This window comes from Colobus angolensis, unplaced genomic scaffold (assembly GCF_000951035.1).
Source record: "Colobus angolensis palliatus isolate OR3802 unplaced genomic scaffold, Cang.pa_1.0 Scaffold32, whole genome shotgun sequence".
NCBI classification, from domain to species: Eukaryota; Metazoa; Chordata; class Mammalia; order Primates; family Cercopithecidae; genus Colobus; species Colobus angolensis.
The window spans coordinates 2,016,256-2,029,008 of NW_012116488.1; the positions used below are offsets into that span (position 1 = coordinate 2,016,256).

Sequence of the window (12,753 nt, forward strand, 5' to 3'; positions counted from 1 at the left end):
TTTTTTTTTTTTTTTTGAGACAGAGGTTTACTCTGTTGTCTAGACTGGAGTGCAGTGGCGCGGATCTTGGCTCACTGCAACCTCCATCTCCTGGGTTCAAGTAATTCTCCTACCTCAACCTCCTGAGTAGCTGGAGTTACAGGTTATGTGCCACCATGCCTGGCTAATTTCTGTATTTTTAGTAGAGACAGGGTTTCCCAATATTGGCCAGGCCGTCCTCCAACTCCTAACCTCAGGTGATCTGCCTGCCTCGGCCTCCCTAAGGGCTGGCATGAGCCACCACACCCAGCCACATCTTTTAAATCAAAACATTTAGTTGGCCCCTAACCTAGAGGAGACGTGAGGGAGGAATACGGTAAGCCTCTTGAAATACCATGCTGTCAACTAAACTGCATCCTCCCCAAATTCCTATGTTAAAGCCCTAACCGCCAGTGTAATGGTATTTAGAGATGAAACCTTTGGGAGGTGATTAGGACAAGATGAGCTCGAAAGGGTGGGGCCTCACGATGGGATTAGTGCCCTTATAAAAAGAGACAGCACAGAGCTTACTCCCTCTCTCTCTCTGTACCACATGAGAACACAAAGAGACAGTAGCAGTCTGCAAGCCAGAAAGAAGGCCCTCACCAGAATCGGACCCTGCTGGTACCCTGATCTTGGATTTCCAGAGCTATGAGAAAATAAATGTTAAGCCACCCAGCCTGTGGTATCTGTTACAGTAGCCCAAGCAGATGAAGACACAGGGGAAAGGCAGGTTTGCTGGTGCTACACATAAGACTGTTTCAGTAGTCTTAGAATGGAGATTCGAACCAGAGACACAAATGTGCACCTCTCTAGTATTCTGATTATGTATATGAACATGCCTGGCACCATATAGGTATTTAAAAAATGTTAGTTCCAAATGCAACGTGCAACACTGGATTAGGTCCTAGCATAGAAAAGAGATACTAGTGGAAGGCCTGGTGACATCCAAACCAAGCTTGTGTTTCAGTTAACAGTAAAGTATTGATGTTACTATCTTAGTTCTGACCACTGATGTATGATGATATAAAATTACGGGACATTGGGTTACGGTTCTTCTCAAACTTTCCAACTTTTCGATCAATTTAAAATTATTCCATTGAAAACTTGAGAGAAGGGTAAAATTTTTAAAAATTAAAAATAAGTAAAATAAAATAATTCCAAAATTTAGAAATTTTCTTTAAAAAGAAATTAACTGAGGCTGGGCATGGTGGCTCACGCCTGTAATCCCAGCACTTTGGGAGGCTGAGGCAGGCGGATCACAAGATCAGGAGATCAAGACCATCCTGGCTAACACAGTGAAACCCTGTCTCTACTAAAAATACAAAAAATTAACCAGGTGTGGTAGCACACGCCTGTAGTCCCAGCTACTGGGGAGGCTGAGGCGGGAGAATCGCTTGAACCCAGGATGCAGAGGTTGCAATAAGCCAAGATCATGCCACTGCACTCCAGCCTGGGCAACAGAGCAAGACTCCACCTAAAAAAAAAAAAAAAAAAGAAGTTAACTGAATCAGAAATAAATGTTGAATGAAAAATAACTGAGACCAGGATAAACATCCAAATATAGCCAACAGAGAAAGAAAAAGGCTGGGCACGGTGGCTCCCACCTAGAATCCCACCACTTTGGGAGGCTGAGCTGGGAAGATCACTTGAAGCCAGGAGTTCAAGACCAGCCTGGCCAAAATAGTGAAACTCCATCTCTACTAAAAAAAAAAAAAAAAATACAAAAACTTAGCTGGGCATGGTGTCACACACCTGTAATCCCAGCCACTCCGGAGGCTGAGGCAGGAGAATCGCATGAACCCGGGAGGCGGAGGTTGCAGTGAGTCAAGATTGTGCCACTGCACTCCAGCCTGAGCGACAGAGTGAGACTTCGTCTAAATAAAAGAAAAAAAAGAAAACTAAGATCCTTTCTTCCACTGCAGATATAGGAAGATAAGCCAGCAAGGGAAGCCAAGGGGAGGATGAGAGAGGTGGCAAGAGAGCCAGATGGTGTCTGGGGGACCAGGGTAGTTTCAAAGAGAATGGAAATGCCAAGAACCCACCATAAGAGGCAGAGAGCTTGCCCAGAGTCCAGATTCCGACGGCCGGATTGGACCACTGCTAGACCAGCAGCTGATGGCACGGAAGCCAAGCTACGGAGGGGCAAGGAAGCTCCGGAGCCTAAGCTGGGGCAGACCTCGGGGCAGACCTCGCTGAAGGTAAGGTTGTCTCTCTGGATTGTGGCTTATATTTACAAAACATTTTTGCATGTTCTGGTCAACGTTCTAATATGAAAAGAATACGGCGAACAGAACTTCTATGACTTGCCCAGGGACTCCATTTTAAACATCAGCACCACATTTGCTACAGAGCCACTCACGGATGGGGAAATGTCGTCATCATATTTTTTTAGCTGATTCATAAACTCCAGATGCTTCTTCTCCTCCTCCAGTTGAGCCACAGACTGCTCGCTCTTCTGCAGTTTCTGCTGTGTGTTGGCCAATTCATCCCGTAGCCACTGATTCTCCTGGCACAGACGACGAACCTGCGCACGTAGTTTCTGCTTCTCGGACTCCACAGCATTCAGATGATTTGACAAAGCCATCATAACCTGAGCAGACAGAAACGTGTGCAGCACTGTAGCACACTGTCCAGCAAGTGTCCCTCCCACCTGTGCGAACATTCTGTGGCTGGGGCTGTAGCTTACACTCGCAAATGTTTTCTCCAAAGTACAAATAAGTACCATCTGCCATTTATTTCTCTTTTCCCCTTCAGCCACAGACTACATAACGGGGTACAAAAAAGAAAATCACATGCTCAGAATGCCTACAAAAAACTATTTATTTTTTTGAAGAGCATGTCAAATGAACTAGCAATGAAAACACAGCTACCCTTCTGATGAAACTGTATTATTTTACTTTCTATCAAGATGGCCCCAACATAATTTTTACAGACCCTTTCCCATGTGTGAGGCCTTGTGTACACACATGCATGTCTGCACACAGAGTGCAGGTTGGTGAAGGGCTGGAGGTGGAAGTCAGAGAACAGGGCACATACAAATCTGCCTCGATGTTCCAAGGTGAGAGAAGACATCTCTAGCTACCACGAAGAGTAAGAATGCACTGGTGCACTCATAAGCTTACGTTTGTGTCATAAAATCCAGGGAACACTCCAGGGCTCTGCCTACAGAGTGCTCACTAGTTTCTGGAACAGACCAGCATGAAGCCGTGGCAACTTCCTAGGAGCGTAAGAGCAGAAAGATCTAGGAGGAGCTGACTGGCTACAAGCTGTTCTCTCTTTGGAACATGTATCTGCCCTTCCCTCTCATACATAATAACCAGGTTATTATCCTCCTAGGTTTAAAACCTGAAACTCCAGAAGGTGGGACTTTTTCTTCCTTTTTGTAAAACTCTTATCTGCGACACCAAAAAAGCAAGTTTAAATTCATGTCACCTGTTCTCAAGATAACAGAACTTGAGAAATAATAGGCTCACACTATCCAAACAAAGCTACAGTTCTGCAACTCAAGTCTGTAAATGAAGACTCTAAAATCAGGGTGTAGGCATTCACTTCCCCTACGAAAGCAGAAACCACTGGCCAGCAGCCCTTCTTCTGCTCTATTCACTCACTCAACTAGAGAAAGCTAAGAAGTCAAGCTTTAGTATATTTAATTTTACCTAAGATATGCTGGCAGAGCCAGAAGTTATCAGGAGAGAGAATTTAAAAACCTAGATGTTTCCAGTGTTTTCATCTCTATGTCAAGCATGATATTATAGAAACAAAGGTTGGTCAAAGATATGATGCAATCTGCTCCTGGGATTGCAGAGACCATCACCTACTGGCCAGTGTCCATTCTCCTTTCCTTCCTTAGGCTTGAGAACCTGCCACTGCAAGTGGGAAGACAACATTCCCCAATCTCCCACTCACCCAGGTACAGCCATGAGGTCTGGCCTATGAAATGTAAGCACTGCTGTACACAACATCAAAGCAGCAGCCTTCAAGGAAGGAGGCATGTCCTTCCTTTCCCTTCCCCTATGCTAGAACAGGGCCACTGGCTGCCACTGGAGCTCACTCTCAGTCCCCAAGACAGGCTGCCAAGGTGTAGTGTGGCAGATGTTAGCAGCCTGAGTACTCCCGATGACTATGCAGCTACAGAACCCATCCAGGATAGCGTACCTCAGTACTTGTTTGACAAACGTCTTGTGGTTTAAGCCACTGTTTTTGTTTTTTTGATACTGGCAGCCAAATCGAATCCTAAATGATACACAGCAGTATCCACTATTGTGGCTCTGCTTTTTAAAATTCGGAGAGGCCCTGAGGTCAGGAGTTCAAGACAAGCCTGGCCAACACGGTGAAACCCCGTTTCTACTAAAAAAACAAAAAATTAGCCAGGAATGGTGGTACGTGCCTATAATCCCAGCTACTTGGGAGGTTGAGGCAGGATAATCACTTGAACCCGGCGGGTGGAGGCCGCAGTGAGCCGAGATTGAGCCATTGCACTCCAGCCTGGGCAACAAGAGCAAACACCGTCTCAAAAAAATAAAAAATAAAAATAAAATTCAGAGTCTGGGCATGGTGGCTCACGCCTGTAATCCCAGCACTTTGGTGAGGCAGGCAGATCACGTGAGGTTGGGAGTTTAAGGCCAGCCTAACCAACATGGAGAAACCCTGTCTCTACTAAAAATACAAATTAGCCAGGTGTGGTGGTGCATAACCCCAGCTACTTGGGAGGCTGAGGCAGGAGAATCACTTGAGCCCGGGAGGCAGAGGTTGCAGTGAGCCGAGATCGCACCATTGCACTCCAGCGTGGGCAGCAAGAGCAAAACTCCATCTCAATCAATCAATCAATCAATAAAATTCTTATGGGCCCAAATCAATAGTAAGTAATTAACATACAGAACACACATGTAAGTGGATCTGGTTTTTTTGTTTTTTTTTTTTTTTCTTTGAGACAAAGTCTCGCTCTGTCACCCAGGCTGGAGTGCAGTGGCGCAATTTTGGCTCCCTGCAACCTCTGCCTCCCAGGTTCAAGTGATTCTTCTGCCTCAAGCCTGCCTAGTAGCTGGGATTACACACGCCAGCCACCAGGCCTGGCTAATTTTTGTATTTTTAGTACAGTCAGCATTTCACCATGTTGGCCAGGCTGGTCTCAAATCCTGACCTCAAGTGATCCACTTGCCTCGGCCTCCCAAAGCGCTTGATTACAGGCGTGAGCCACCGCACTCGGCCTGGATCTGTTATTTTATAACCATCTTTCCTCTTCTTCAGTGAAACTGCTTATTTCAAACAAAGTCTCCATTTTACCAAACCATCAAAAGTTCTTGATGATATCCGAGTCATTCTCGCTCATACCTGTGCCTCACTCAGGCCGAGCTCCAACATCTCCAGTGACTTCCGGATCATGTTTGATTTCTCCTCCACCAGGTTACTTTCATCATCTTTCTTCAAACACTTCAGGGTCTCCAGCAAACTTTGTAAAATGGAATTGTGCTCATTCTTCAAAGCTTCCAGCCCCTGAATTACTTGCTTTGTTTTAGAAATAATTTCATCCTGCGTAAGCTTCTCCAACTTGTCTTCCTTTATGTACACCATTGTGGACATGTTGTCATACATTCTGGAATGAAAAAAGAAAAAGAAATTAGACCCCTCATTACAGGTTTCATTTCTGTTACATCAAGTAAACATGAAAATTTTTTAATTAACATTTTATAGGGGAATAATAAATATGCACATTAGTAATTTATGATCTTGAAGTACCACATTCTGCACTGTTTCTGTTTTTCCTTTGCAGACACATTTAATTACTTTTCTGGTTGATTTTTTTTTTTTTTTTTTGACGGAGTCTTGCTCTGTCGCCCGGGCTGGAGTGCAGTGGCCGGATCTCAGCTCACTGCAAGCTCCGCCTCCCGGGTTCACGCCATTCTCCTGCCTCAGCCTCCCGAGTAGCTGGGACTATAGGCGCCCGCCACCTCGCCCGGCTAGTTTTTTGTATTTTTTAGTAGAGACGGGGTTTCACCATGTTAGCCAGGATGGTCTCGATCTCCTGACCTCGTGATCCGCCCGTCTCAGCCTCCCAAAGTGCTGGGATTACAGGCTTGAGCCACCGCGCCCGGCGATGTTTCAATTCTTTTTTATGACAGCAACTGAAATTAATGCCAAAGATTAAAAGCAGCAAAACATCTAAATGGCATTTCCAAAACACACAGCCTCAGTGAACAACATTTTTTCTCAAAATGTTTGCAAGCCTTTTTCTCTTCCTAATGAAATGCAGAAAGAACACTACATTCTTGGTAACATGTTTAACTGGACAAAGGCTTGAAAAGGAGTCATGCAGCTGGAAGAAGAAAGAAAAACCAGCCACAGAACATGGAACAGGAAGAGCAGTAGGGGAGAAGCAGACCGGGAAGACACAAGGCACCCAGGACAGGAGCAGGATGGTCACCGGGCAGGCTCACAGATGAGGAGGGCACAGTGAAGCACCACCGGGGCCAGGCCCAGGGTGACGTGATGCAGTGTCTGGAATGGGCTTTTTTTTTTTTTTTTTTTTTGAGACGGAGTCTTGCTCTGTCGCCCAGGCTGGAGTGCAGTGGCCGGATCTCAGCTCACTGCAAGCTTCGCCTCCCGGGTTCATGCCATTCTCCTGCCTCAGCCTCCCGAGTAGCTGGGACTATAGGCGCCCGCCACCTCGCCCGGCTAGTTTTTTGTATTTTTTAGTAGAGACGGGGTTTCACCATGTTAGCCAGGATGGTCTTGATCTCCTGACCTCGTGATCCTCCCGTCTCGGCCTCCCAAAGTGCTGGGATTACAGGCTTGAGCCACCGTGCCCGGCCCTGGAATGGGCTTTCAAACACCCAAGTGAGAAAGAAAACGGGGAGGAAAGGGGCATACAAAACAGCATCATTTGTGCTGGTGTGTCTGACAGCCACTGGCACTGAGCAATGGATTCCTCTGCTAGCCTCTCTCCTTTTTACTAAGTCTTAAAACTACATAGTTAAGTTTAAAAAACAGAAAGATAATGAGCAGTGATCTTTTCGGCAGAGTGACAGGGATGGAGGCGAGATTACACGTCAGAGTTATTTCCTTCATAACACTGCCACTGTCTGAAATCTCACATTTCATGAAGTGTCTAATATCACTTTGAATATAAGCTCTTATTTTTAAAAAGGCAGGACAGCTGGGCGTGGTGGCTCATTCCTGTAATCCCAGCACTTTGCGAGGCCAAGGCAGGTGGATCACTTGATGCCAGGAGTTCAAAACCAGCCTGGCCAACATGGCAAAACCCTGTCTCTACTCAAAATACAAAAATTAGCTGGGTGTGGTGGCACGCACCGGTGGTCCCAGCTACTCAGGAGGCTGAGGCACGAGAATCACTTGAGCCCGGAAGGCAGAGGTTGCAGTAAGCCAATATCACGCCACCACACTCCAGCCTGGGCAACAGAGCAAGAATCTGCCTAAATAAATAAATAAATAAAAATAAGGCCGGGCGCGGTGGCTCAAGCCTGTAATCCCAGCACTTTGGGAGGCCGAGGCGGGCGGATCACGAGGTCAGGAGATCAAGACCATCCTGGCTAACACGGTGAAACCCCGTCTCTACTAAAAAAATACAAAAAACTAGCCGGGCGAGGTGGCGGCGCCTGTAGTCCCAGCTACTCGGGAGGCTAAGGCAGGAGAATGGAGGGAACCCGGGAGGCGGAGTTTGCAGTGAGCTGAGATCCGGCCACTGCACTCCAGCCTGGGCGACAGAGCGAGACTCCGTCTCAAAAAAAACAAAAATAAAAATAAAAAAATAAACAAAATACAATTAGCTGGGTGTGGTGGTATGTGCATGTATTCCCTGCTACCCAGGAGGGTGAGGCACAAGGATCACTTGAGCCCAGGGGTGTGAGGTGACTGTCAGCTATGATGGTACCACTGCACTCCAGTCTGGGTGATGGAGCAAGACCCTGTCTCTTAAAAAAATTAAAAAAAAAAAAAAAACAGGCTCCACAGCATCTAGGCGCAGCTCCTGCCAGTCCATGTGATGAATGGATGGACTGACAGACACTGGATGAAAGGAAGAAAGGCTGAATCAGCAGACAGACTACATATTCCAGGATTTGGGGGTGAAGCTATGAGTGCTTGAGAATAGGGTCACGTTAGTCTCTGCATCACCAATTTCACACTGCAAAAATCATTTTTTTTTTCATAAATATGAAGACTAAATTCCTTTTAAAATTTGGACGTTGTCCTACAGACTATTCAGAAATCCACCTCCACTCCACTAACAAAGAGCCTAGAAAACAACAAAAGAAAAAACGCCGGCCAGGCACGGTGGCTCATGCCTGTAATCCCAGCACTTTGGGAGGCCGAGGCGGGCAGATCATGAGGTCAAGAGTTCAAGACCAGCTTGGCCAATATTGTGAAACCCCCGTCTCTACTAAAAATACAAAAATTAGCCGGGCCTGGTGATGCTCGCCTGAAGTCCCAGCTACTCAGGAGGCTGAGGCAAGAGAATCACTTGAAACCAGGAGGCAGGGGTTGCAGTGAGCCAAGATTTCACCACTGCACTCCAGCCTGGGCAACAAAGGAAGATTTTGTCCAAAAAAAAAAAAAAGAACAAAGGCCACTCCTCTACCTGACAGTATGTTAACTGCTAGTATTTATTTAACACATGGCTCTCCAGCTTCACTGTAGCAAATCCATGCTATGTGCCAGGCTGGGAATATATTGCTGAATAATACTGCTGTGCTCCATGAGGGACCTTGTCCATACTGTTCCATGATATATCCCCAGCCCGGCACTCAATACACATTCGTTAAATGAGTGAAAGAAAACACTTAAGGACCAGTTTTCAACAAACAAGATTAAAATGTACTAGGTTAACATGTTGATCTGAACATCTTTGAGGTTCCTATGAGTGAAGGGAAGGGTCTTCAGAAGGAGGAAAATAAAACTTAAGGCCTGTTTTTCCTCCCTGACAGCAAAGCATTTATGTATTATATCCAAATGATGCAACATATATTCTCTTATGTTTCCCAAACTAGCAGATGCAAGTGCTTTTCTAAAACTTACTCTGAGTTTAGTAAGCCCTGGAATGTACAGATTAGTAAGGGCCTCACCCTCGGGGACATGCGAGCTAGTAGAAGACACCCTACACAAGCAGGTGCACAAAGACCTGAAGGCCCAGGACGGTGGCTGTGCGGCGGAGCACAGTGATGGGGGCAGTGGAGTGGCCAACTGAGAGATGAAGGCCAGACAGAAGAAACCATTCCCAAGGGATGTTATCAAGTAGCACCTTTCCAGGCTAGTAAGGGCACTGCCAGCCCAGGGCAAAAGGGGAGATGAGGCAGAGGTGTGACGGCACCCACTGCTGGCGAGCAGCTGCTCATCACTGCAGAGCCAGACCCAGTACCAGGGCTAGAGGAGCAGTGCAGAGTGACAGCACAAGAAACCTGCCCCCCAAGTGACCATGATATAGATGTTAAGTACACACGACACTTCTTCAGAGGGAAACAGACAGTGGCATATATATTCAGACTCGATGCCTCTTGCCATTTCTAGGCTAAGCCATTATAACCAAAGGCAGCTTATATTAATAAACAGTGACAAGGCAACTGGCTATTTAGGAAAAATAAAGTTAAACTCCTATACTCACTATATACTAACATAAATTTCAGATTAATAATTAAATTTAAAAAAAAGAAACTAGAAGGAAATACAGGCAAAGGCCTATATGCACATAGGTCAAACTAAAGAGCATTCTATGAATAAAAGTAATGGCAAGCTGGGCATGGTAGCTCACGCCTGTAATCCCAGCACTTTGGGAGGCCAAGGCGGGCAGATCACAAGGTCAGGAGATCGAGACCATCCTGGCTAACACGGTGAAACCTCATCTCTACTAAAAATACTAAAAACTAGCTGGGCGTGGTGGTGGGTGCCAGCAGTCCCAGCTAATTGGGAGGCTGAGGCAGGAGAATGGCGTGAACCCGAGAGGCAGAGCTTGCAGTGAGCCAAGGTCAAGCCACTGCACTCCAGCCTATGCGACAGAGCAAGACTCCGTCTCAAAAAAAAAAAAAAAAGGCTTCAAGAACAGCCTGGCCACCATGGTGAAACCCCATCTCTACTAAAAATATAAAAAATTAGCCAGGCGTGGTGGCGCATACCTGTAATCCCAGCTACTCTGGAGGTTAAGGCAGGAGAATCGCTTGAACCCAGGAGGCGGAGGTTGCGGTGAGCAGAGATCCCACCACTGCGCTCCAGCCTGGGCGACAGAGCAAGACTCCATCAAGAAGAGGAGAGGGGAGAGGGGAGAGGGGAGAAGGGAGATGGGAGAGGGGAGAGGAGGAAGGCAGACAGAGCGAGAGACAGAGAAAGAAAGGTATAAAACTGTAAAAGACTGACAAGTCTACTTAAGACATTTTTCAAGTTTGATGCAGAAACAAATAAAATATGTTTTGAGGGAACACTGTTTTGCAGCTCATCAAGATGAAGAATTCAAAAGTATACAGGCGAGCGGGAGCGGTGCTCACACCTGTAATCCTAGCGCTTTGGGAGGCCCAGGCAAGTGGATCACTTAGGTCAGGAGTTCCAGACAAGCCTGGCCAACATGGTGAAACCCCATCTCTACTAAAAATACAAAAAAATGAGCCGGGCGTGGTGGCAGGTGCCTGTAATCCCAACTATTCAGGAGGCTGAGGCAGGAGAACTGCTTGAACCCGGTAGGCAGAGGTTGCAGTGAGCTGAGATCATACCACTGCACTCCAGCCTGGGCAACAGAGTGAGACTCTGTCTCAAAAAAAAAAAAGCATACAGGCTACCAGCTCAAAGGGCTAAGTTACAGGTTATACTGATTTCTGAAAGGTAAACATTACTCAGAATCTAAGTTGACTCAAACATTTTGCCAGCCTATAAATCACATCATCGCTGGACCATCTTCCAACTCTCATGCTGTGTATGCCGGGAGATGATTCAATGGAACAAGGAATCAGCCAAAACAATGCCTGGCACCCCACGGGCATGCAACAAAGATGTGTGCAATGAATGAATGAAACAGCCCTGGAGCTACTGCATCTTCTTCTCACCTACCCTGGGGCATGTTGGAGGCTCAATCTCCCTGTAAGTCAAGTGAAATTGATACCCACCTGACCTGGAACATAGTACAGGCTCAAAAATACTCACTTCCCTCTTTCCCTTTGACTGACACACAAGCTATCTGGCCCCAGGTTATTCTAACTAAAAATTTTTTTATTATGCTTTTATTCCTTTAAAAAAAAATCCTATTTAAGGTTCCATTATTTACTTTGTGAGACCAAAAGAACACCTGATAAATCTAACATCTGAATTAAGCTCACAAAACACAAGAAGCCCTTCTTAGGGTCAAACCTCTTTAAGACTATTGTTCAACAGGCAAAGCTATTACAGCCTACTGAATTTAAAGTCTCAGCATTCAAGTAAACCTAACAAATTCTTTTTTTTTTTTTTTTTTTTGAGATGGGGTCTCACCAATATTGCCCAGGCTGGTCTTAAACTCTTGGGCTCCAGTGATCCTCCCACCTAGGCCTCCCAAAGTGCTGGAGGTACGGGTATGAGCTATCACACCAGGCCCCTAACAAATTATGTATTGTGTCTACAGACTGTAAGTCACTACCTAACATAATGAAGACCAAAAAAACCCTATGTTATTTTTATTTAATTTTAGAACTTACTTTGTTTCCATTATTTTAGATAGCGACTCAACTTTTGCAATTACATTGTATTGTGGTTTTCGTATGTTTTTCTTTTTCGTTTAGAGATGGGGTCTTGCTATGTTGCCCAGGCTGAACTTGCACTCCTAGACTCAAGCAATCCTCCACCTTCAATCTCCCAAGGAGCTAGGAGTATAAGAACTTGCCACTGTACTCCATTTTTCCTTTTTTTTTTTTTTTTTTAGACAGGATCTTACTCTATCGCCCAAGGTGGAGTGCAATGGCACTATTTTGGCTCACTGCAACTTCCGCATCCTGGACTCAAGCAATCCTCCCACCTCAGCCTCCCAAGTAGCTGGGAACCACACGCATGCACCACCAAGCCCAGTTAACTTTTGTACTTTTAGTAGAGACAACGTTTCGCCATGTTGCCCAGGCTGGTCTCAAACTCCTGAGCTCAGGTGATCTGCCTGCCTCGGCCTCCCAAAGTACTGGGATTACAGGCATGAGCCACACACCTGGCCCACTGTGCCGTTTTGACATGTATTTTTAACATATATGATTCTCCTTTTTTTTCTGAGACGGTCTCACTCTGTCACCCAGGCTGAAGTACAGTGGCATGATCTTGGCTCACTGCAACCTCCACCTCCTGGGCTCAAGTGATCCTCCCACCTCAGCCTCCCATGTAGCTTGGACTACAGGTGCGTGCCACCAAGCCTGGCTAATTTTTCTCTTTTTTTCTTTTTCTTTTTTTTTGGTAGAGATGGTCTTGCCATGTTGCCCAGTCTGGTCTTCAACTCCTAGGCTCAAGGGACCTGTCCACCTTAGCCTCCCAAAGTGCTGAGATTACAGGCATGAGCCACCATGCCTGGCCACAAGTCTCATGTCCAAAGATTTACTTCAATCATTCTTTCACACTACAACATTGTGAGGACATAAACTGAGAATATTAAGAACCTATCCTGCCAGGCTCCAAGTTGGGACCTCTGATTAAATATCTGAGGCCGGGCGTGGTGGCTCAAGCCTGTAATCCCAGCACTTTGGGAGGCCGAGACGGGCGGATCACGAGGTCAGGAGATCGAGACCATCC

The 12,753-nt window shown here is 46.1% G+C and overlaps 1 protein-coding gene across 1 annotated transcript in view; it reads right to left on the minus strand.

Moving 5' to 3' along the window:
* The window catches only part of LOC105518428 (kinesin light chain 1), a 156,735-nt gene that overhangs the window by 38,899 nt on the left and 105,083 nt on the right, over positions 1-12,753 (minus strand). The window contains exons 5-6 of the mRNA XM_011951419.1: positions 5,353-5,614; positions 2,381-2,611 (exon numbers count right to left, since the gene is read on the minus strand). Of these exons, the coding sequence (XP_011806809.1) occupies positions 2,381-2,611; positions 5,353-5,614 (493 nt within the window). The remainder of the gene's footprint in view (positions 1-2,380; positions 2,612-5,352; positions 5,615-12,753) is intronic.